The following is a 24,459-nucleotide window of genomic DNA, read 5'->3' as shown; positions in this document are numbered from 1 at the left end:
ATATTCTTGTCAGGTGTTTGTGCGTATTTATTTACATTTCCACGTGTTTTAGAGTTTGCATTTCTCTATGAAAAAGAGCTTTTGGTTTTGTCACTGATTTCCAGACGTTGGCTGTGTGATCATAGATGCAAGCATTTAGATTTTGAAAAAAAAGAAATATATGACACTTCAGGGAATCTGTGCATAAATATATAATTGCATTTGTGCAAATGATTTCAAAATCATAATATCTACAAATTTAAAATACTTGGCCACCAAAAATCTGACTTTCATACAACATCGAGTAAAGTCACTTAATAATAACTGCCAAGGGGAGAAATAAAAAGTAATGTTATCTCTGAATGTACTGTATGTAGTAGGCAGTTGTTGACACCCCTCGATGTAAAAGCTTCGATGAAAGGATACATCAAAGTTTTAACTGTACAACCTCTCATCGTGTGTAGTGTAAAGTACAGATACACTGTGATCCACTGAGTAATCTTTGTTGAACTAAATCCATCCACAACACATTCAGAGATTTCATGGTTACTTGCAGCCACACTTTCATCACCCTGGATATGTGTGGCATGGGCCAACAGTGAAGGACAAATACAGTATATCCATTGAAAACATTGCCCTCCTCATGCAGCATAAACATTACTTACTCTCCATAATCTGCAGCTCTTTTGAGAGGTTTAGGACGCCCCCACCCCGAACCCTCACCCTCACCCTGTGTACAATACATCAAGTTAGAATAATTTCTCTGGTTTGGCGAGAGCTTACAGACATTCTTCATTGACTGAAGTCCTCAAATGAAAAGGCCGTTCCAGCTTGGCGCTGTTGAGCTGGGTTAACCTGCTCCCCTGTCTGTGGATAGATTAGCAGAGTCCACACAAAGCTCAGGGGTACCAGGCAGAGCTGCTGGACCTCAAAAAGTGCAAACATTAAGCTCAGATGAGTTTATCTAAAGACTGATTGGACCCTTAATTAACCAAGTGACCTCTGACCTTCTGGGGAATAAGTAAGGGATCAGTTTAGGGATCAAGACAAAGGCGAGCACAGCCTTACCACACACCGAACGTTAATTCAGTGAAGAATGCTCGTAATTAGCCCCCACTGCTTTCATTCCATGGCATATTTAAGAGAAAAAAAACACTGCTTTGAAATTTATGTAGGATAACTTCCTAAAAGGGTTAAAAAAAATGATTTCTAGATTTTTTTTCTTTCCAAAGGATTTATGGTGCCATGAAAAGAACAAAGTACTCTTCAAACCCTGCACAAAATGTACATTACTTTTGGATTATACAATCACTGTAGCTCGTGACCAGTATGTATCAGGAAGTATAAAAAAGATGCCACACAGATGTTTCATTTCAATTGATTTGTGAATTAATGCAACAAAACATTTAAAAGAAATGTACATTTTTAAGCCAAAACACATTATTTGGAAAATTTGGTATGAAAATGATCTTTTCTGCAAGTGTGATCGTTTCATGATATTAAGCACACAGTATGAATGTTTCTCTGTAATTGTAGTCACAGTAATTTATAACGAGCTTTCTAAATATTACAGCTGTGCATTATGAGTGTATAAAACTGCAATCCACATTCTCATAATGTACTTTTTTTTTTTACAATGGTTCATGCAATTTTTAACACAACATTTACCATTTAAAGAATCATGGGGTTTTCTTTTGTTGGTAATTTGCCAAGCTTTTGCATAATAGCATGAAAATACGTCAGAGGTGGAGAAGACCACAGGTTGCTCTGATGTAGCTGTTCACATTAGCATCACAGTTGTTGTCTGCAAGTTCCACAGAGCCCGTTAGCAGCTTAACTGTGAGACAAATGGCCTATTCTTCTGCTCTGCATAGCAAATAGGGCATTCTTGTTAATGTATCCTGGTAGGACCATCATGGAATGCCCACAGCATGCAAGTCAAAAAAAAAAAAAAAAAAAAAATACAAATCAGTGTTTGTCATTCTGCTCTCACCCCTGCGTCCTTTCTCAGTACAGCAGTGCGCTTTGTGCATGTTTCTGCAGAGTGTTTCTGACTCTTTGGGGGTTATGTTGCTAATGCCCTCAGGCCTATCGATGGCTAAAAACGAGCTGATAAACAACAAGCTGTCTTGTTTGCTGTGGTTGCAGATGCTGTAAGTTAGCAGTTCACACATTTTCAAACAGTGTATTTTGGAAAGAGTACATTACATGAAGTTGAGCAAAGTTAAGTTCAAGTCTTGCTGGCACTAAGATATCTCCATATAATCAATTTCTCTGTTGAAAAACTGAATGGTTAGCGTCAGAGATCACAGTGTATCACAGTGTATGTAGGACTCTTATAGATCTAAGATCAATGTTTATATAGGAATAACATCATATACATTCCTCCTTATACATTCTTTACATACAGTGACAAAGACGCTGTAGAAGTCCAGTCCTGTGTAGATGTGTCCACTTTGTAAACACACCATGAAAAGCAGCATTTTTCACCCATCTGGGTCTTGAGAGTTTCTCACCCTCAGACCAGTTCATCATAACAAAAGCTACAGTATGTATTGACAAGGCTGAGATGTTCCAGTCTGAGGTCTGTGGCCCCAGGGCCCTCTAATGAACTCAAAGCAGTGAGATCATGTAATTATGTGTGATAATTTAGGAAATCCCTGAGGACAAAAACAAGCTTGAAAAACCACTGATAATGATTTTAATGTAAAGACAAGCCATAACTGATAACATAAGAAAATGTTAGATTTTTGAAATCTAGTTTTACCATTGTAACAAACTTCAGAACAAACAGTTTCAGCAAGTAACAATTATTTTCATAACTGATTAAGCTGTTGATTATTTTCTCAATTCATTCATTAATTGTTTGGTCTATAAAATGTATAATTTTTCAGAGCCCAAGGTAACATATTCAAGGTGCTTTATATATCCAACCAACAGTCCAAAACCCAAAGATATTAAGTTCACTGTTATACGAGACAAAGAAAAGCATCAAAAGAAGCTGGAACCAGTAAATGTTTGGCATTTTTGCTTGAACAATTACTGTAATGATTCCATTGATACTTCTTGTCAATCAACTAATCCATTAATTGACTAATCATTTGACTTCAAATCTATTTTATTTCTGCAGTAAGGAAATCACGGAGAGAAGGATTCAAGACTTTTAAAGACTGAAACCCAAATGTTGCATCTGTGTATACAGTCATACAACGTTTATATAGTCGTACATATATTATATTGGGGTACCTTTTACTCTGCCTTGTGTACATAATGCCCTTAATGAAGTCTTTGTTTCTATTTTAGGACTGTTTGTGTGTGTGTGTGTGTGTGTGTGTGAGAGAGAGAGAGAGACAGAGAGAGAGACAGTTGTATGGGGCTCCTACAGTAATCCTTTGTGCTGTATCTTTGTTTCTATTTTTAGACAGCAAAGGGACAGTGATGTGGATGTGTGTGTGCGTGTGAGTATACAAGAGATGAGTCTGTGGGTCTTTGTATAACTACAATCTTGCTGTACATGTACAATATGCATACAGCAATGGTTTTTAACCTGGGTGTCCGGGACCTCCCAAGGGTCACGAGATAAATCTAAGGTGTCGCAAGATAATTAACAGGATAAGATTACATTAAAAAAAAAATCTGGTATAAATTATTTGTGTTTCTTTTTAGACTTGTTTTTATATTTGCATTTTTTTCTGATAGGGAAAAATAATTGCGTGGTTGTCCTGCTCATAACCTGTACACATATGACCACCTGTGATAAGTGGTCAGAAATAAATTTTATTCTAAGGCGTCAAAAGCCAAAATGGTTGTGGAACCACTGGCATACAGCATGTATTTGCCAGGATTGGGCACAGAAGCACACAAGAAATTAATGGAGTATAAATACTACTATGTGATATTATCCTATTGCTGTCCACATCCTCATCATGCATCTGAAGGTATACTGTATGTATAGCTCCTATTTTTGAAGCCTGGGAGCTGGCTGGCTGGATTTCTTACCGCCATCCACAGAAAACTGGTCATTTGACAAAACTGTAATAAACAAACCAGGGAGTTATACATCTCAGAATTTAAAAGAGGACATGTGTTATAGCATATTTAATTATTTTAGCAGATCACCATTAGGTGAACCTCTAAGTAGCCGAGTGGTCCACAGAAAGTAGTGTAATTATGAATTAAAAGTCTTCAAGGATGTCAGAAACAAATGAAAAACTCAGGAAACAAGACAGAAAAGCTAAGACCAAACTATATATACTAGACTTTACCTCTTACTGTACTTTTCTGTGTGTTTTGTGCAGCTGTAAACCTGACCTTCACAGACTCAGAGCAGGCTACATAACAAAAGTTGCAGTTGCTAAAGCAGCGCTGGTTAACTTTTTTCCTCAAAACCAGCTGCTATAAAATGATTAGGGTTCCCACACAGGGAGGACAGCACACTCAGTAATCCTCAAGGTCAATGGGAACACCTAAAGTGTTGCAGCGATGGCGGGAACCAACTGATTAGACAGACAGGATTAATCATGCTCTTATATACGCTTTCCCACATGCTAATGCTAATTTTCATGTTATGACAGCAACTGATGGACTGCAAATTAAAAGAAGCCACTTTGAGCAGAGTAATACTGTAATAGTATTGTTCGGATTAGATATTTTTGTATTCAGTCAAGGGTTAAATGTGTACAACACTTTACCAGATTTACTTATTATTATCAATCCTTTCAAATCCCTTATTCAACCTATTTAGGTTTGACCCTCAATTGGCTTTCAACAAAAGTTGTAAATTGCTCAATATTTAAGAACTAAATCTCATAGATTGACATTCATATAACACGATACATGTAAGACTTTCCAGGCAGATTACTGATTTAGTATTTAGCTAAATGTCTACCTGAATGTTTTCTACATTGCTCTCTGTCAATAATTAACTCATTAGTCTACTGCCTGAAAATTATTATTCTGATAAGTGATGAAGAAAAATGCCAAAAAATCACTGCTTCCAGCTTCTCAAATGTGAATATTTGCCTTTTTTCTTTGTGTTCGATGAAGTCGAACTAAATACCTTTTGGTTTTGGGCTGCTGGTCAGCAAAAAACAAGCAGTTTGAAAAACTTTGGAAATTATGATGAGCATTTTTTAAAATTATTTTCTGACATTTTATGGATCAAATGATTCATCGCTTAGCAGATGTCACAAGAAAATACAAAATCAACAGACATACAATACAGACAGAGTGAACAGTCTAGTATTTTAGTGAGGAAATAAAAATACATTAAGAGATTTGTTTGGCTCTGAGCTTCTCAGTCACGGTTGAGTTGATAAATGGCATAGTTAACTAGTATTCATGGTTTGTTCACCCATCGTTTACACACGTGAGTGCAAATAATTGGACTCCTCATTTACGGCTCAAGTATATCCATCTGGATTAGGTTTCGAAATACTCCTTTTACTGTACATGTGTTCAGTCTATTTTCAGGATCTACGTCACTGTGGCTTAGAATGTGTGAAACGTATCATTTTGTTGAGTTTTTAATAAAATGCTGATGGTGACTGGATTTTGCAGACGAGTCTATTTATCATAGATGATCTAATAACAATGGAAATGATGCTCCAGCTGTTATTAGTCATAATGAGTAACAATATTACACTAGTGTTAAACATAACAATAAGACAAAGTAAAGACTAAAGGATTCTATTAGTAACCAACAATAATGAATCTCATTCTTTTGCAATTTGGCCCAAAGCATCATATGGTTTCTTCTTAATTAGTCATTGACGTGCTGTAACTATGCCGCCCTCCATGGTGTCAGCTTTACAACCCTGATGATTTACATCCCAAGGTGATCTCAATCGTACCTGCAGGATATATGTTAATGTACCTCACATGAGTATCCCCTGCAGAACAGTGATACTGTGTGCGAGAATGGAAAAGAGGCTCTGAAAGACTTTCTGTTCTGTTTTGAGAAGTGGAAAAATTTGACTGTCACAGAAAAGATAACCCAACCTGACCTGATTGGTTTTAATATATATTACATGAGAAGTACAAGCAATACAGTGTGCAGTACGGTATGTGGAGTTTATTAGCTTCCGCAGATCAGCAGCTGAACAAGCTACAATGCCACGATTTCATTTAGCAGATGCTTTTATCCAAAGTGACACACACATGAGAGTTAATATAACACATAAGCAAGGATCTAGTCAGGAGAGCACAATGCGAGTAGGTGCCGTAAACCTAAGTTCAGGTCCAATAGAGGCAATGCATAGACTGCATAGAAGCGGATAATAGTATTTTTGTGCAGTTTTTTTCTTTGGCTCCACGTGTACACGTGTTGTTGGAGTCAGATCATTTTTTATATCCGTTCAGTAGCCATATCATTTTTACTGTGGAGTGCAGACTGTGGAGTTTTCACAGCAGCAGAGGAAATGTCAGGGGTAGCTAAGAGTTCGTCTAGAGCCTCTGACCTCCATAGCTCTGTTAATGAACTCAAATCTCCTGGGCTTAAGCAGAACAAACACATAAATTTATTTAAAAAACGAAGTAGCAGAGACAGTTATTCATCAATTTGCATAATTATTTGTTTTGAGACCAACTATGCCTGTTGTTGCTGATTAAAAATGTCACTTAGAGACACGAGGAGACGCAAGATTGAGAGTGTAATAGACTCTATTCTTTGTGCTGTGCTGGAATTGGGAGCACACGCCAAGCATCCACAGGGTTAAAAAAGTGGATGGGGCAAAGTAACAGCCTCAGGCAAGTTTCAGTAAAAGAAGTGGCCTTGCAAAACAAAGGCACTAACTGTTAGCACCACATCCTGACATCAAGTGATACACCATAAAGGAATAAATTCAGATTTTACATAAAACAACACAAATTTGAAAAGGCTCATTGTATTTTGCTAAGATTCCCTAACATGCATAACTAATTACTTTTCTTGTCTTTTAAAAGATGAGCTGGATGTGGATGTCCTCATACGAGCAGGCTTAGTCCTCTGGTGCAGCCAAGAAGGAAGCAGCTACAGTCCTTCTTAGTTTTATCTGTCTTAGTAAATTAAACACAGAAGTTTAAGTTTCTAGTTTTTAATTTGGACATCCTTATTAACTGTAAATGATGCTTGAGATGCTTGGATATCACCCTTATGAGGTATGTTTAAAATCAATATTATCTTTTTTTGGAGAGACTAAGAGATATTTTTTAAATTATACCTGGAAAATAACATGACATAGGATCAGACTAAAGTCTATTGTATGTTTTTATATTATCATTACATTAGAAATTCAGTCAAAAGACGGGAAGGTTTAAATATAGACTTCCAAATTTGAGCTGGAACACAGCAGCACTGCTCTATTTAAAATGTGTTGCAGCTTGACAAACACTGTCTCTGAAGTTTGTTTATATGCCTGCAGTAGCTTTTCTGGATCATTAAGGCTGCGTGGGTATCAATGATCCACAGAAATCAAATTAATCCATAACCGGGAAGTGATGGGTGTGCGTGTAATTTTTGTAACATAAAAAATGTGGACTAAGAATGTGGAAAAGCAGAAAATAAGTTGTGTTGAAGAGGAATATGCAGAAAATATTGAGTCTTGAAACTTTTTGAGATAACAACACTTGACAGCCTCACTGAAGTAAACATGCATACTGCATTGTAGGATTTGAACTCTGTGCCAAGTTTATTTTAACATTATAGTCAGTACTGTACTATACAAGGAACAGGTGAGACTTTGAGCTATATTTAAGGTTGTTTTAATCTAATAAAAGATAACTTTGTAACAGCACAGAGCTAAAAAAGCAAAGAATGTGACTTCAAGAATGATATAGGCTAGTGTGCAGTTTAAAGTCGCATTATTTGAAATGAAGTTCCTCATCTTGCATGATTTATTTCTAAACAAGCAACATCCGCTAATATTTTTTCCCAAATATATTTCCTGCCACTGATATATATGTTTTATTTTTTGTTCTTTTCTTCCGATTTCCCACTTTTCTACTCTGCTCTCTTGGCTTTTCTTCTCTTTCTCTTTCCACCAATAGGTCCAGACTCACCTGGAGAACCCAACCAAGTACCACATCCAGCGGTCTCAGCAGCAGCAGGTGAAGCGCTACCTGGGAAAGCTTGGCTCTCAGGTGTTGAGCTTGCCCTGCCCCAACCAGTCCTCTGACCACGGGGGCATGCCGCCAGGGCCGGGCAACAGCGCCCCCAACAGCCCTATGGCCTTACTGACCCTGAACTCTAACTGCGAGAAAGAGGTGACCGCTTTCATTTCGACTTTCGCACGGAATACGCCTTTTTGTGATCTTTTACTCATTTAATTTTACTTATTTGTGTGTCGTTTATCTTTTACGTCCTCCTGCTTTAGATGGATGATGTCATTGATGACATTATTAGTCTGGAGTCCAGTTACAGTGATGATATCCTTGGCCTGATGGACCCAGGTCTTCAAATGGCTAACACGGTACGTGTGTGTGCGTCTGTATGTGTGTGTTTACGTCACTTCTTCCTCAACACTGAGCCTCAATCACTTCACGCTTTTAAAGGTCACCATATAGGAGAGTTTAATTTTGTGGATTTGGGGGAAAAACAACTTATGAACAACTTTCATTTAAAAGGCTACAGTCATTTGAAAGTTAGCGCTCCTGTGCTATCTTGAACACCAACAATTTCAAATTCAACAGTGACATCATGCTTATTTGCATATTATAACATTTATTTATGTCACCACCCTTCCCATCATGCTTGGGAAGGGTGGTGAGTAGGTGCCGTAAACCTAAGTTCAGGTCCAATAGAGGCAATGCATAGACAGCATGGTGGTGGGGGGGGGGGGGGGGAGTGATCCTTGTCTAATGACTTTGCTGTGTCCCCTCAGATCCCCGTCCCTGCTAACCTCATGGACATGTATGGTAATCAGGGTATGTCCCAGCAAGGTCTGCCCATCAGCAACTCCTGCCCTGCCAACCTGCCCAACATCAAAAGGGAATACTCAGGTAAAGAGCACAATCTGTCTAATTATCAAATGTTTGCTGTGAGCTGTGAAAATTAACCATACTTTCCATTTAGCTTCTCTAGTGCATGGAAAACATCAGCGCTCTAACAATACCTATGAAGTTCTACTCTCCAGGCCTTTGTGCAGCCCACAAAGTAGCATTTTATAATTAGTCCAGTTTTTGTAATCCTCCTTTGTGTGGGGATATAAAGAGAGCCAATAAGAGAACAAGTGTTGACCAACTGAACCTGATTAATGACATTACTGACATATTTTTTCAAATGTATTTGTATCTATTTTGTACATTTTGATATTGAAAGCAACATTATTTGTCACATAGTTTCACATTCCCCGGCCATCATGCATATGCTGGACAAGTCTGGATCCTGTGGCAAATTTGACAACTATCAAAGGCCTGAAGGGTTCCCTGTGGGTACGTGTGGTTATTTAGATTCAAAATGTAGAAGTTAGTTAGTTGCTACGTATGTGCTATGCATATTTGATACTTGCACTGTGTTGTTATGTTCAGTGATGAACACGAATCCTTTTTTTCAGAAGCTGAGGTAAGAGCAATGGCAAAGGAAAGACAGAAGAAGGATAACCATAATCTGAGTGAGTTTGAATTGCACAAAATTAAACTTTAACTGTGAAAAAATGAAAAAAATAATCAAGAGATCAATTGTCGATGGTGTTTTGTCAACTAGTTATGGATGTCATTTATAATTTTCCTCCTCTGTTTCTGTTGTGCAGTTGAGAGAAGACGACGGTTTAACATCAACGATCGAATCAAGGAATTGGGAACTTTAATTCCAAAGTCCAATGACCCGTAAGTTACTTGTTTTATTATGTCATATTTAATTGTTACCATTTAATTGTTATGTCATATTTAATTGTTACCATAGACACCCACTCCAGCCATCAATATGACGTGGACTGGGTGCCCTGTCTATGAAATATAGGCCTTTTTCACTGCAGACATGTTGACTTGTCATAGTAGGAAAAGCACAGGTGTTACTTAAGTGTTCCAGTAAACCACAATAGCAGAACCCAGAAACCTGAGCAGCAAAATGGAATTCATCCATCATTAATTTTATTATATACAGCTGTGCTTTTCCTACTGTGACATGTCAAAACGTCTTCCATAAAAAAAAAAAAAGGGGCCATAGTTCAGGATTCTAATGGAAAAAAAGTTTATGGTGGAAGAAATTATTTCAGCAGCTTCAGTCTTTCACTACAGCTGCTCCCATCTGCTGAGACAGAGTATGTAGTCACTTTACTTACCAACAGTTCCCTTTCTGAATGCAACAATCACGGGAAAGTTGTTGGTTCAGACACAAAAAAACATGCTAAAAAAGTGTTGAAGGATAGGTTTACATACATCAAGTCTGTCTTAAAACAGTACCCACATGCCCATGAACATTACTGGTAACTGCAATTGTTTAAGTCAAGTCAATTTTATTTTTATAGCCCAATATCAGAAATCACAAATTTGCCTCAATTAGACCCTCAATATGGATAAGGAAAAACTCCCCCAAAAAGCCCCTTTAATGGGAAAAAATGGAAGAAACCTCAGGAAGAGCAACAGAGGAGGGAAACCTCTTCCAGGACGGACAGATATGCATAGATCAGATAAAAAAAATTACAGAAATACAGCATGTAAAAACACAATGACAAAAGTATAGATGGACTGATAACATATAATGAATCTGATCAGGATCTGATGTTCCTCCTGTTCATTCTGGCTGTAAAGAGATTATTCCCGAATAGATGGGGGACAAAATTCAAAGTCCTCTATTTTGTGCAAAAATCCATTCCCAAAGTTCATCTGAAGCTAATATGAGGCTTCAGCCGTCCGGGTTAGACAAATCAAGTCAGTATCTTCCAAAGTTACAGCCTTTTTAGTACAAATCCCCTCTTTGTGTAACCATCTTTTTATGGCAGCTAATCAAGGCAACACTGTCTGTGGAGACACAAAGAGGCGATTTTGTACTAAAAAGTCTGTAACTTTGGAAGATACCAAGTTGACTTGACTTACTGAGACTGCTGAAGCCATATTGGCTTTAGCTGAACTGTAGAATTAATTTTTACACAAAACAAGGATGGTGGATTTTTGACACTATTCTCTCACTTTGGTGTTGCTCTTCAGTATGCAGAGGAGGGATTGTCACAGTGATCAAGAGCTCTTTTAACATGCATATGGGCTTGTGAGTGTTGTTCTAAGACAGACATGAAATGTGAACCTTTCCTTAAACAATGGGCCTACAGATGTGTCAGTTGTATATTGAGTACATTAATCATATTCAGTACATGTATTGGCACTCTAAAAGCACCACTTAAAGTCTACTCGTTTCCCTTCCTCTGCCCTTTGACCTTGCCTGTGGTTCTGGGAAGATCCCATCAGCCCCTTTTGTTTCGTCTTTCCACCCGTGGTTGTTTTGCTTAACCCCAGCTGGGTGCTCCACCCACACATACCTATATACACACAAGACAGCCTTTCACAAACAGACCTGCCTTTCAGTTGTTATCATTATGGACAACACATGTTTTTTTTAGGATTATACATTTTCAATATCAGTATTAAAGCCTCACTTTAAAACTGAATTAATCAATGCAATCAGACAAAAAAACATCTCAGTGTCTGCACTTAAGACTTCTGACCAATTCAAACTAAAAAAACCCTAACTTCCTCTCAGCATAACTTGAATCCTTTGAATCCGTCTAGACTCAAGTCCAGCAAAGATCGATTTTACTCCTGCAAAACATCAACTGCAGTCTTCAATTCTTCAGGGAGCTCAGGGTCATCCTTATGACTACTTGTGACCCCGGTGACCTCCCCCTGCATAAATTTCCAATTTAGCATTCGCTTCTACAAAGAACTCAGACTCCTGACTGCAGGTCACCTCTGTGACCTCTGGCACAGCTCTGGTCCTTGTTCCTCTCCATTATCCTCTTCTGCCTCTTGTTTTTCTAATTGAACAGGCCTAAATGTCAGTGATGTCTGCGTTAAAGTCCTTTTTTTAATCTAATAAAAAACCCATTATATTATATTAACTTCAGATTGCCTAACATTAAAACTGTAAGATCTAAGAAACTGTAGAATTTTAAGAAAAATGTCTCCTCTGTCATTTTCAGGGACATGCGCTGGAACAAAGGCACCATCCTCAAAGCGTCAGTGGACTACATCAGAAAGCTGCAGCGGGAACAACAGAGGGCCAAGGAGCTGGAGAGTCGTCAGAAGAAGCTTGAACATGCCAATCGACATCTGATGTTGAGGATACAGGTAAATAAACTTTCATGAATTTGGGAGGTAAAGTCACAGAGGCAGAGAACTGCATCATAACCATACTGTTTGCATGTATTATCAGTTACATTAAAAGGAAAACTACAGTATGTGTCATGTGTACGGAAGGAAAGGAGAAGGGAGGATTTTTAACTCCCTGAAATAAAGAGTGTCTCCACTAACATTAAGAAGACATTATTACACTTTTATGAAGTACATAAAGCTCCAGGGAAAACGAACAGAGGCACCAATTCACACAACAAATGCCGCACATGTAAGGAGGGAGCCGACTGTTCAGACCATTATCTTGTAACTAATGGATCACAAGACAAGAGGCGTCAGGATCTGTGTGAGCCAGCTCAGCGTACATTGACTGATTGATTACATTTGCTTTACAGTAATTAATCACAGCAGCACATCACAAAATCAGGGGGAAAAATAAAACCTTTTACAAGTTGGAAAAGTCAAGGCTGTCAGTCACAGTCAAGCAAAAATGTCCCCTTCACTGTCCACCTCCGCTAACCAATTTCGCGGGGGAAACCGTGGCTTAGTATGCTGTACCTTGCTCCATGAAAGGACATTTTTCACTAGCTTTCTGGCAGGTGAAACAGTACAGTGAAGTCATCCTGACACCAGAGAAGAAGATTGTGATCACTGACTGAATCTTTCTCTCTGTCGATTGCAGGAATTAGAGATGCAGGCTCGGGCTCACGGGCTGGCAATCACATCTTCAGCGCTCTGCTCTGCTGATCTCGGGTCCCGAAACATCAAGCAGGAGCCCTCTCTGGAGGACTGTCACCAGGACCTGTACACACTCCACCCCCATCACCAACACCACCCCGCCTGCACCCCAGAACCTCCCGGCACCCTGGAGCTAAACGAAGGCCACTCTAATTTCTCCGAGGGCCACTACAGCGTTCACACCAAGCCGGGCTCCAAACTCAACGACATCCTCATGGAAGACACCTTATCACCGGTGAGAGGAGGGGACCCTTTGCTCTCGTCTGTCTCCCCAGACGCCTCAAAGGACAGCAGTCGCAAGAGCAGTGTAAGCATGGATGAGAATGAGCAGGGCTGTTAGCACCCCCTACTGGAAGACCCCTCACCTGCATCTTCAACCCCTCCATCCTGCTGCAAGAGTTCCTGTCAGTAGCTAACACACTCCCAGCTGCTGGAGAGGCTTCTTTCTGTTCATGTTTGTCATGTGTTTTTTTTCTCCCCCCCTACCTGTGTTTACATGTACTGAATCTTTTCCATTCATGTATTTTTTTTTTTTTTTTTTGTTAGTTTTTTTTGTGATATCTTTGTCTTTTCAAGCCCTCAACCTTGATTTCAAGGACTGATTTTAAAGTATGTTTGCTTTAATCAATACTTTGATGACAATGAGTTACAAAAATAGAAGTTTTTATATTTAAAAGAATATGCATTTATCTTTGGATAGAGGCTAGATTATGTTTATTTCTATTGATTCCAAAGAATCTAGGGAAATTATAAATCATGGTCAGAAATGTAGATATTTTGTGGTGAGATGAACACTGCTTTTTAAATCACTAGCAATAATAGAAAAGAAAACAAATCTATTTATTACTATAGTGCTTTACACTCCTTGTGTCTTAGATTGAACTTGAATGTGCCAATGCCTTATTAAGATGTGTATACATCGATGTTGTATTGCTATGCACATGTTCTGGCTGTTAGCTAAGTCTTTGCCAGTCTTCCAGTTGAAATTTCCTTCTTGACAAATATTAATCATTTGTAGATTTGAACTTATTTATGTATCTATGTAAACAGGACTTTATGTATACATTCCCCTAAGAAATTAATTTATAAAAAGGCATTTAAACGAGCCTGAGATAATAAATCAAAGCACATTAAAAAAAAACAAAACCTGAAACTAAAATGTCTCCTTCAAGATAATTAAAATTAGCAAAATCATCATTGATAATGGCAAATTTTTGTCTTTTATTCAGTGTGATAATGAGCAAGAGGCAGCACAACAATCCAGTAATAAGAAAGGTCGAGTTTCACCGCACTGATGCATCCTTTAACCATCCAGCAGTGTGTACTAGATATATTAACAATACATTCCTCACTGCCAAAACCACTGAAATATTTAAATTTAATTAAAAATAAACAAACCGCAAAGATACTCTTTTCTTTTTTTTTTTCAAAGTCTCAAAACTAGTTGAATCTTAGCTCAAATCAAAAGTAAAACAGCTATAGTGGTCCTGACACGCGCACAAGAAGCTGATTTCACTCGATAGATCTGAATATTGTTACACAATTCTATAAATCTTTGTTATGTGATTGATGCAAGAAAGATGAATCAATTCAGTTTTTATTGTATTCTTGTCTATAGTGATCAGAACTGGTAGAACTGCTTCTATTGCAGCACACACAGTGTGTAATAATACTTGTGTCAACTCAAGAGCTCAGTTTTTATTATTGTCCATCCATTTCCTAAATTATTGCATTTTTTTTTTTTTACACCACTGTGGTGACATTTCACATTCAGGATGTTTTTTTTTTCCATTATGTGAACATTTATATTGTCAAGGAGTATAAGGAGACTGCTTTGGGATTTTGTATGAAATGCATGACATTGTCAAAACACTGGAATGACCTCTGTAAATCGAAACGTGGTTTGTTCGCCTTTTTTTTATCTAAGCATTAACTAACTATTGTATTTGGGTTTTCAAATGCATACACAATATTGTATGAGATTGTAGATTCTTTATGGTGTACGGTTGTTGTATATTTGAGCAGTTCGTTTTCGACAGTTGTAGCACATTGCGTAAATATGCCTTTGTTAATAACTACCTGCCATACATTGAGAGCCCTGTTACAGCACAGTCTCCATTTTGTTAAACTATGCAATGGTTGAAGTTGTGCCTGTAGAGCAGCATCATGTCTTGACAATGTGATCTCCTTATGAATTAGTATCAAAGTGATTATCTTTTTAATTGATTTAAGTGCCTTACAGTCGTTTCTGTTACCCTGGTGTTGTAAGAGGAGTTGTAGATAGTGATGCAGCATTTTGTTAATGTTTGTACTGGTGTTTGGTGCTTCATGGAATAACTTAAGAGTGCCAAAATACCTTAGAAAGCAATAGGAAAGGCTATTTTGTCAGTATGAGATAACACAAGCCTCTCAGACTCAAGAACCACATGAAAGAGTTTGTTTTTATGGAACCCCAAAGTGTTCAGAAATAAAATAAATAAACAAATAAGGCATTATGACACAGACAATATGAATAAAAAGAGTAAAATCTATTAATAAATAGAAAATCTGAAATCATTTTATAAATGATTAAAAGTCCAATCATATTATTAAATATTAGTAGTAACAGTTTTATTTATTTTGTTTTTATTTTAGTACAGACATTTGTATTTAAAAGTTCCCTTTATTAAAAAAAAATCTGTTTTTATTTCATAATGGTGCTTTTCCCAATAAGTGTTTCATCTCAAAATTGTCAACACCCCCTCACCCCTCAGCCAATCACCACAATCATCCTGACAGGTTTAATAACAGCCTAGCTAGCTAGCTGGCAGTTGTTGAGCCCGCTTAGAGGCGTGTGATTGGCTGAGAAGGCGGAGATCGTTTACAACACTACTGTCACGAAAAAGTGACATTTTTAAATAAAAAAATATAACTTAGAAAAGTGCTGTTGTGAAGTAAAATTAGACTTTTGAAAAAAAATTAGCTGAAATAAAAACAATAACTGTTACTATAAAAATAAGAATGATGACATAATATTCCATAAAAATGAGTTTTCACAATTTATTGGTTGAATTTTATATCTTTATTTATTCATATGATTATATTATTATTATTTCTTTCATAATGTCTTATTTATCATTTTTAATATTGAACACTTTGAGCCTCCAATGTTTTTGTTGTGTATTTTGTTTTTACTTTATTAGGTCAAACTCTACACTGAAGGCAGTGATCCCAAAGTTGTCCTGAATATTCAGCCACCTTTTGAGACCAGTAGCTTTTATGTTTGCCTGGATGCAATTCAAAATGATGACTGCCAAAGTGTGTTGCCAAAATTAAATATACAGTGGGTTTTTATAAAGATATAAATGTTTTAGGAGCTTGGTTTGTTAGTGGTATTTTCCCTCTGTAGTTACAAGCAATACCTAAAGCATGATGGCAATCAGGCAATAAGTAAAGTACTAACAGGTGATGAAGTACATTGTGATAGTTCATTCTTGGAAACAGTATTTGACCCAAAAGAAAAAAAATAACTCAAGATCTACTGAACAGTAGATTTTCCGGAGCTTTCAACTGCATCTCACAGTCTTCATCAGCAGATGGAGTTCACTCTGTGGTCATCACGTGACCTAAGTATTGAATTCTGGTTGCAGTTTTACATGGTTGCAAAATCTCCCCGTTTTTTACAACCACTGATGAAGAACATGAGATGCAGTTGAAAGCTCTGAAAAAGCTAGTGAATGGAGATTGATAGATTTTTTTTATTTTGTCATATAGGTGAAGTGAAGCTTTAGTTAAGGGCAAACGGGCCCTTATGGTTATATCAATCCCAGGTATTGAGCCTTAATAGTACAGTACACACAGGCCTGTAACGTTGCCCTTTGACTGAACCCACATCAGCTTTTTTTAAACATAGTAGATAAATAATCTAAAACCCTAAAATGTGAGTGGTGGTTAGAATAGACATCAGCATTACAAGTGGTGGTGGTGGCACTTAATTTTAAAGCCATCGTCATGACGGATTTCTCATAATGAATCGTACAGCTGTTAATCATGGCACATTATGGGAATACCACTAATGAAGAACCATGTTAGCTCAATGTAGACCTCCGTGCTCATTCTCATTCCTGTGGTTCATACAGACACATTCTCTGCTGATGTTGCTACTGTTCTTATTGTTACAGTTGATATGAGATGAATGTAGCAATAGTTACTGTATGCACTGGTTTCAGATTAGTGAACTCAAACTCATTGGTACCTAACTATGTTGTGAGAAATATTAAAAAAGTTTTATTTGAATGTTGTGTTTTTCTTCCTCAAGTTTTGTTGCTTTTAGATGCAGTCAAAAACCACTAATGCTAAATTGTTATCTGATACATTTATTGATACAGTATTTCAAGTTATAGTTGCACATATATTGGTTTTCATTTGTTCCCAGAAGAAGAAAGCTCATCTGTCCATTTCTGGTAAGCTTGGCAAAGGATATTGTCTTCAATCATTTCATGGAAGATTTCTAAAAAGAATCAATAACAAAATCATTTCAATAACAGACAAATTGTGATTTATCTGTATTTACTAAACTGAAAAAAGTAAAAGACTGTTGTATTTTGAAGCATCCACAGGCTAAATACAGACAGTTTGATATTATACCTGCACATCCCAGTCCTGTGGGAAGAGGCATCCTCAAAGAGCCTGCAGAGTGCTTCAGACGCTCACTGAGGGACTTCCGCACCAGGTCCAGAGAACAGTCCTGGTGCCACACAGGCAGCTCCAGGCCTTGCATGCACTGTATAATGCGGCCTTTCTCTTCTGCTGTCAACAGCCCCCTCTGGTGGGCCACATACACCATGAGGGACATGTCGATGTTGACCGCCTCCCCATGAAGCAACGCCGGCAACACTCTCTGTGCAGCCACAAAAGATGGAAATGGTTATACATTTTTGTGTGAAGAAAATTCATAAAACATTAACAGTTTGTATCACTAATCAGGGCAATAAGCAACTACTAACAAGCTATCGCACAGTTCAATTCAATGATTTTCCATGACCTTACATCACAAAAACAGAAAACCTGTCGAAGCTACTTTCTGACCATTTCTAATTCAGGACTGATGAGGTGACCAAAATCCACCAGCCTATCCAGATCATCCTCCCACAAGTTAGGAGCCAGTTCTTCCAGCATGGTTTCTATGGCAATGCGGGTGGATGCTGTAGCACTGTCCTCTTGTTCTGGGTTGTTGCTGCTCTCGCAGGACTGCAGCTTAGTGTGCAGCAGCTTCCTGCCCTCAGCCTCCAGCAACTCAAACAGGCCACGATGCTTCATCAGGGCCATCTAAATTATATTGGGAGAATTCAAGTGATTAATTGGAAATAAGTGGCAGAATAGAAATATTTACAGCCTCTATTTTAAACTGGCACAATGTCCTAATTATAAACTACTGCATGCTTTGGACAGTTGTGGTGCAATGTGTGCAGTAGAAATTAGAACGTTTGTACATGCATCACAACGTGCCTTAGTAGATCAGGCTAGTAGAAACCAAGAGAGGATTGGTGTTTTGAGAGAAGATGGGTTACAACTTTAAGCCATGTTTTGCACTGGCATGGAGGTTCAAAGAAGCTTCGGCTGTAGAGGAATAATTATACAACATGTAACAGCCTGTTTAGAAAAAGAGAGATATCTGGTATGAGTTTAAGTCCATTCAGTAACGCTCAGTGAAGTGAAAGGTCTACAAAAACCACAAAAAAACTGGAGTGTTTCTAAACTGAGGTTGTTGTGAGACAGTTAACAGCTCTATGTTTGGAAAGTTGTACCTTGAGGAGTCAGCTCAGTTAGCTTTCAGCAAACAAGTGTTTTGTTTTGGGGTTTTTTTGTTTGTTTGTTTTTTGCACAGCACTTTTTGAACAGTACAATATGAAAATCAGCTTGAATACACTTGAAATTATTCATCTCATTTAATTGCTTAAATTTATTTTAACACACTTACAAGAAGGGACTGCTTTAACTGTGTCTTCCTGCTCGGTGCTTTCAAGTGCTTACTGCAACCTTCAGGAGTGCCTGAAGGCCTGAAAGATGTCTTTTAATCTTGTGCAAACAAGATAATAGCTTGTGTGCACAAATTATTATATTATGTGCACTTATGGAGCTTATTCTCACAACTAATGAATATTCAATAGAAGAAAGAACAAAATACACAGTATTTTTTTTTTTACTATTTCTTTTGGGTTTATTTTTGTTTTTTCATTTCTTGACAATGTCGCTTGTCAATGCTTGCCTGTCAGGTATATTATATCTGAGCCTAAATGCACTAACAAGAAAGTTGGTCCCTGCTTGCACAATAAAATAATTCTAGTCTCAGCACATTATTTTTTCTACCATACCAGTATAAACAGTAACCTACCGCATATCTACCTAGAAATCAGGAAATTAATCAAAAAACATGCTTTCAAAAATGGTTGGCAGTAAGGTGAATTGTATACACTTGGTCCTTCACAGGCTACCACATGCAAGACCATCAGAAAAATCACTCTCTGCATCAAAGATCATGCAGCGAAAAGGACCTTCAACATCTCTGCCATCCCATTAGAGATCTGACGCAGTGGGAGAGTTTGGAAGAATGAGCGATCTAAGAACGTGGCCACTGGTGGGACGTAACTCCCCAGCTTGTTTTTGCCACCTGCAAAGTTGACCCCTGTTTTTGCGCCGACACTGGCATCAATGTAGGAAAGAAAAGTGGTCGGCACTCGAATATATGGAGTCCTCCGGCGATAGAGAGATGCTGCCAAACCCACCACATCCAGACAAACCCCACCACCGATGGCTATGATTGGCTCAGAGCGCCTGTCAATACTAAACTTATGAACTTCCTCCAGGATCTTGGTCACTAACTCCATACACTTGTTCTCTTCAGTGGTGGGCAGCGGGAGAATTTTGTAAACAACTTTTCTGGCCTCAAAGTACTGGGTGACTTGGGAGCCGTACAGCTGATTAACAGTGTCATCGATGACAACAAAACGCTTAACAGGATTGGAGTTACTTATGGTGCCTTTAAGGTCTTCATCTCCTATATGACCCCAGAGCAATGTGTCATTTCTGGGATCCAGTATGTTTTTGCACTGAATGACTCTGTAGGTGAATACAATGGGGCTGACGACTGTCCAGGAAACTCCATGTTCTGACTTGTTCTCATAGCTGGAGATTGTTTACAATAAAACAACAGAGAGGGAGAAAAACAATAATAAATAGGTTATGATATAGCTTCATGTCAAAGTTTTATCGGCGTCAAGTTGTTGATTTATTTAACAGTTCTACTGTACTAAATACAAAATTTATGATCAACTTAATGCATTGTTATAGATTCAACCACCCATATAAAGAAGTGAAAATTAGCCCCATCTTGACCAAATAAATGTTAAAGTCTTGCTTATATGCTAATACATGAATAATAATAACAGGCATATACGTTGCATAACCAGCTACTGTATGTACATAAAGTATCTTATTCCTTTACCTATTCAATATTTAATTCAGCGCACATTTGTACTACTTTTATCCTTGTTAACAGTTTACAGAAATTGTTTGACCTGTATATGTTGTTGACCGTTTGTTTTTTCACCTACTTGATTGTACATGATAGTCACATGTTTATGTTTAATTATATTAGTTCAGCTGAATTAACAGTGTATTAAGAGCCACTAGAAACTGCAGTCAAATTCCTTGCATACTGGGCTAATAAGATTCTTTAAGTACATTTTGCTGCTAATACTTTAGTTAGATTTTCAGTGCAGTACTTTTGTAGCGTTGTATTGCTACTTTTACTTCAAGGGTAGGTTCACACTTTGTCAAGTCTGTCTTAAAACAACAGTCAGATGCCCATATAAACACTGAAATAGGGTTTGCTTGCTGTAATGATTCTTCCTGTTCATACTGACCATTAGAAGATCCCCTCAAAATGCACTTACAATGTATGTGATGGGAGACAAAATCCACAGTCCACGTTTTGAGCAAAAATGTATTTAAAAGTGAAGATAATATGAGGCTTCACTCGTCTAAATTAGTCAAATAAAGTGGATATCTCCCACAGTTACAACCTTTTTAGTAAAAAATTCCCTCTTTGTGTCTCGATGGACAATGTTTCTCTGTTCAGCTGCAGTGGAAGGATTGTAACAAAATTGAGGGAATTAGGCTGGTAAAGCAACTTTAAAACACAGCTGAAACCTCCTATTAGCTTCAGTCAAACTTTTAAATACATTTTTGCATGGAAGGAGGACTTTGCATTTTGTCCCCCATCATATACAATGAAAGTGCATCACTAGAGGATATCTTAATGGTCAGTATGAACAATAGGAATGATTACAGGAAAAACACGTGTCAGTGTTCATTTGGACACTATTGTTTTAGGACAGACTTGAAAAATTGTGAACCTATCCTTCCTGACTACTTCCTCCACCACTGCTCTACATGTTGCACACGTGAGTGTCCTCAGCCTAAAATAGAAAGGTATTTCACCTCCACAGTCCACTGAACATACCAATGAACATACAGTGTAACCATGGAGTATACTGTGCAGTAAACATATAGTACATTACAAGCAATGAACATGAACAAATTATAAATAAAAACATATTGTAGGCAGAGGTAATTACTATAGGAGTGTTGCACATCAGTGGGCTGTTATTTAATTTGTGTAACACCCAGAATAAATTAATTCATATTACTTTTGAGTATATAAATCCATTAATGTTGGCAGGTTACCTGACAAAATAGTACATACTATGGAATGATCTCTTACAATAAATTACAAGAATAATCTTGTTGGAATAATATCTATTAATGTATAGATATTAATAGAAATATAATAATATCTAGCTCCATTCATTACTCACATTTTAGCATCGGATAACTTTCCCTCTGCCAGCTGGCACTGTTCAGTTTGTCGGATCCATGTTCCCTTCACTTGTACCAGATTTAACTGAGTTTGTTGTGGAAGGCTGCAGTTGTTATTTGAAGGCATGTTCCCCGTCTCCCAAATGTCTTCAGCCTACTCTGACATGCCTTGTGGAATAACGCAAGAAACGCACAGGATATCAATGAAGCGGACATGACCATGACTCTCTGCATGTTGGTGTTTTATTACTTTGCTCTGTGGTAAGTGTGGCTGTAAGAACAAGAAGGCTGACACATAGACGCATACCACTCTGAGGGCTATTTTCTTCTTTTATTATAACAACCAACTCTACACTGTTTCAACAGGTGGCAGTAGTTGCCTGTTGAAGCACACACCCTATAAACCATGCACATTTCCTTATGACTCAAACAGAAAAAGAAAGATTACATTTTTTGTTTTACATACAGTGACTGAATTTGCAGCCCAAGAGAGCAATGAAATCCAATTGTAATGCTGCATTTTAAGCATTTGTCTATAGAGGAAGACTTTGTGATTTTGTTTGAAGTGAACTCATCGTGTGTGCAGGGCAAAGGTTAAATACAAATAGGGGCCTTCTCAGCGATAGCACATCTCTGATACCTCCATGGCCAGCTCTAGAAGATCTGATATGTCCCGACAAGAACTGCAGCAATTACAGTCCACATCCAGCTTGGAGCTCAAGCCATCTTTTCCCTGCTGGTCCATCTCACTGGAAGCCGTGATGTATTTGAATGAGGGGAAACAGCGGCTCACAGCTCTCTCACATGTATCCGGTAGCAGGACCATTAACTCATAGAAACGACAATGCAGACAAGCAAGCAGAAGTCCTGCACAGTCATCTGGTGGAAGTGACAAGGTAGAACAAAAGAAGATCAAAACTGGGAGTAAATTGCTTAGTCTGAAATTATACCCACTGAAAGTAACATCCAGTGTGACCACAAAGCAACTACACCACTTCTTAACCTTGTTAATGATTAACACTACAGTATCAGGGCTGATCAGTGTTATTACAATATCAACAATGGCTCAGAGCACTTAAACAATACCTCCGGTGTCTGGCTGGTATGAGTCATCAGAGGAAAAACGGCTGCTGCTGTTCTTAAACTTGTCAGAACACATGGAGAAAGTGGATCCACCCCATTCACTGCCACCAAGGGGATCATGGGAGCTGGGATCAATATCCGGCTTGTCTAGCTCTTGCTCGGAGATGGTGCTCAGTCGGGGTACCTCACTGACCAACTTGCCCATTGTCTTTCTAGGTGGAAAGCCTGTTACTGGCATGTTCCCTTTAAAAGAATGATACAAGCAATAAGGGAATGATTTTGGACTTGACTGCATTATACATAGATATCTGATAGTATAAACACCCAGCCCAGTCTATGTGGGAGTTTCCTCAGTTTTAATTATTCAGTGCACCATTAACATGCAGTATATCAGGGAGGTGAGACTTGAAGTGCGTCATGGAGTAAGTTTGCTCGATATAATTTTAGCGAGGAGGGATTATTGATTTGCAAGCTTTTATTTGGATCTAGTTTCCTGTTTTGAATAGGCCTGATGAAAATATATACTGTGCTGTGTGAAAATGTACTCTCCCACTGACTCTTGGCATGAACCACATCAGTATCACTGGTAAATCACTGTAGCATTTTAACCTCACTTTTTATACAGTGAACTTAATCCCAGCAGTATTTAACCATATCAGACATAAAGTAAACTGAGTAAACCTACCATCAGAGACATGGTCCCTTATTTTCTCAAGCTGGATACAATCCACATCATTCACAGGAGACTGTGAGGGAGTTGTCATCTTATGCAGCACAAAGAGGAGGGAATAAACATGCAGTGAAAAATGCAAACAGCTTTATAACAGCCTAAATAACCTCTAAATCAAAGACTAACCCAGGCAGCAATAAACAATTGTTGCAACATCCTGTTTTTTTAAGTATAATAATCATGCAGGAAATACTTCTACTTCTAAAATTAGACTAATATGGTTGCAAAATGAATGCTGCCCAATAATTTGCTTTAAATATTACCTGTCTGTACTGGTAAATAATCCAACAGAGTAAAGCGTTGCATCCACAATCCCTTTGAGTTTGAGCTCAAGTACCTCCAATCATCACGCACACACCCACATTGTGAGCACACTCCACGTCGATCGATACTTGCCAATCAGCACAGATACAAATCTATGAAGGCATAATGCATGCAAGATTCATTCAATTATGGCTTCAATATAAAAGCTCTGTCAAGCAAAGCCACTTATCACACACTTATATTAAACAAGTGACGACAGACGAGACTAAAATAAAATGATCTTACCACAATTTATCGTCTTGCCTGAACCGGCGCTTTTAACACCACGCTGGTTTTGTAAACCACTTGTGTTTCCACATCTACTGACAGCACACACATGGATTTATGATGTTAAAATGGACATACCACAATACCGCAGTGGAAAGTTGGCCACCCAGACCATTTGCTTTCCTCCATTACCTTCCATTAAGAAGTCATTACTGTTGACCGAGAGAAGTGGGGCTGTTATCAAAACTGCACCCTGTTATATTTCCATCATGTGAAACAAC

At 38.0% G+C, this 24,459-nt stretch overlaps 3 protein-coding genes across 13 annotated transcripts in view; 1 reads left to right on the top strand and 2 right to left on the bottom strand.

Annotated features, from left to right (window-relative positions):
- The window catches only part of mitfb (melanocyte inducing transcription factor b), a 35,770-nt gene extending 18,520 nt beyond the window's left edge, over positions 1 to 17,250 (top strand). For 5 of the 11 annotated variants that reach the window (XM_067592864.1, XM_067592863.1, XM_067592858.1 and 2 more), the window contains exons 3-10: positions 8,005 to 8,220; positions 8,331 to 8,426; positions 8,838 to 8,955; positions 9,295 to 9,387; positions 9,510 to 9,566; positions 9,705 to 9,780; positions 12,087 to 12,234; positions 12,920 to 17,250. In XM_067592864.1, coding sequence (XP_067448965.1) covers positions 8,005 to 8,220; positions 8,331 to 8,426; positions 8,838 to 8,955; positions 9,295 to 9,387; positions 9,510 to 9,566; positions 9,705 to 9,780; positions 12,087 to 12,234; positions 12,920 to 13,315 — 1,200 coding nt within the window. In that variant the 3' untranslated portion in view covers positions 13,316 to 17,250. The remainder of the gene's footprint in view (positions 1 to 8,004; positions 8,221 to 8,330; positions 8,427 to 8,837; positions 8,956 to 9,294; positions 9,388 to 9,509; positions 9,567 to 9,704; positions 9,781 to 12,086; positions 12,235 to 12,919) is intronic. The other 6 variants (XM_067592867.1, XM_067592865.1, XM_067592868.1 and 3 more) reach the window with 3 other exon arrangements.
- A 60-nt stretch (positions 17,251 to 17,310) lies between these two features.
- On the bottom strand, positions 17,311 to 22,133 carry LOC137184816 (2-epi-5-epi-valiolone synthase-like). Its single transcript, XM_067592869.1, has 5 exons — positions 21,834 to 22,133; positions 19,509 to 20,139; positions 18,043 to 18,282; positions 17,602 to 17,854; positions 17,311 to 17,464 (listed from the first exon to the last, which is right to left on the bottom strand). The coding sequence occupies exons 1-5, from the start codon at positions 21,959 to 21,961 to the stop codon at positions 17,376 to 17,378; spliced, it is 1,341 nt and encodes a 446-aa protein (XP_067448970.1). The 5' UTR covers positions 21,962 to 22,133; the 3' UTR covers positions 17,311 to 17,375.
- Positions 22,134 to 22,149: 16 nt separating this feature from the next.
- On the bottom strand, positions 22,150 to 24,366 carry LOC137184817 (myoD family inhibitor domain-containing protein 2-like). Its single transcript, XM_067592870.1, has 4 exons — positions 23,911 to 24,366; positions 23,603 to 23,681; positions 22,921 to 23,160; positions 22,150 to 22,713 (listed from the first exon to the last, which is right to left on the bottom strand). The coding sequence occupies exons 2-4, from the start codon at positions 23,679 to 23,681 to the stop codon at positions 22,451 to 22,453; spliced, it is 582 nt and encodes a 193-aa protein (XP_067448971.1). The 5' UTR covers positions 23,911 to 24,366; the 3' UTR covers positions 22,150 to 22,450.
- Between the last annotated feature and the right edge of the window lie 93 nt (positions 24,367 to 24,459).

This window comes from Thunnus thynnus, chromosome 6 (genome assembly GCF_963924715.1).
Source record: "Thunnus thynnus chromosome 6, fThuThy2.1, whole genome shotgun sequence".
Classification (NCBI taxonomy): domain Eukaryota; kingdom Metazoa; phylum Chordata; class Actinopteri; order Scombriformes; family Scombridae; genus Thunnus; species Thunnus thynnus.
Note: the sequence above shows the minus strand (reverse complement) of the source record. Positions and strands in the feature narration are given on the sequence as shown.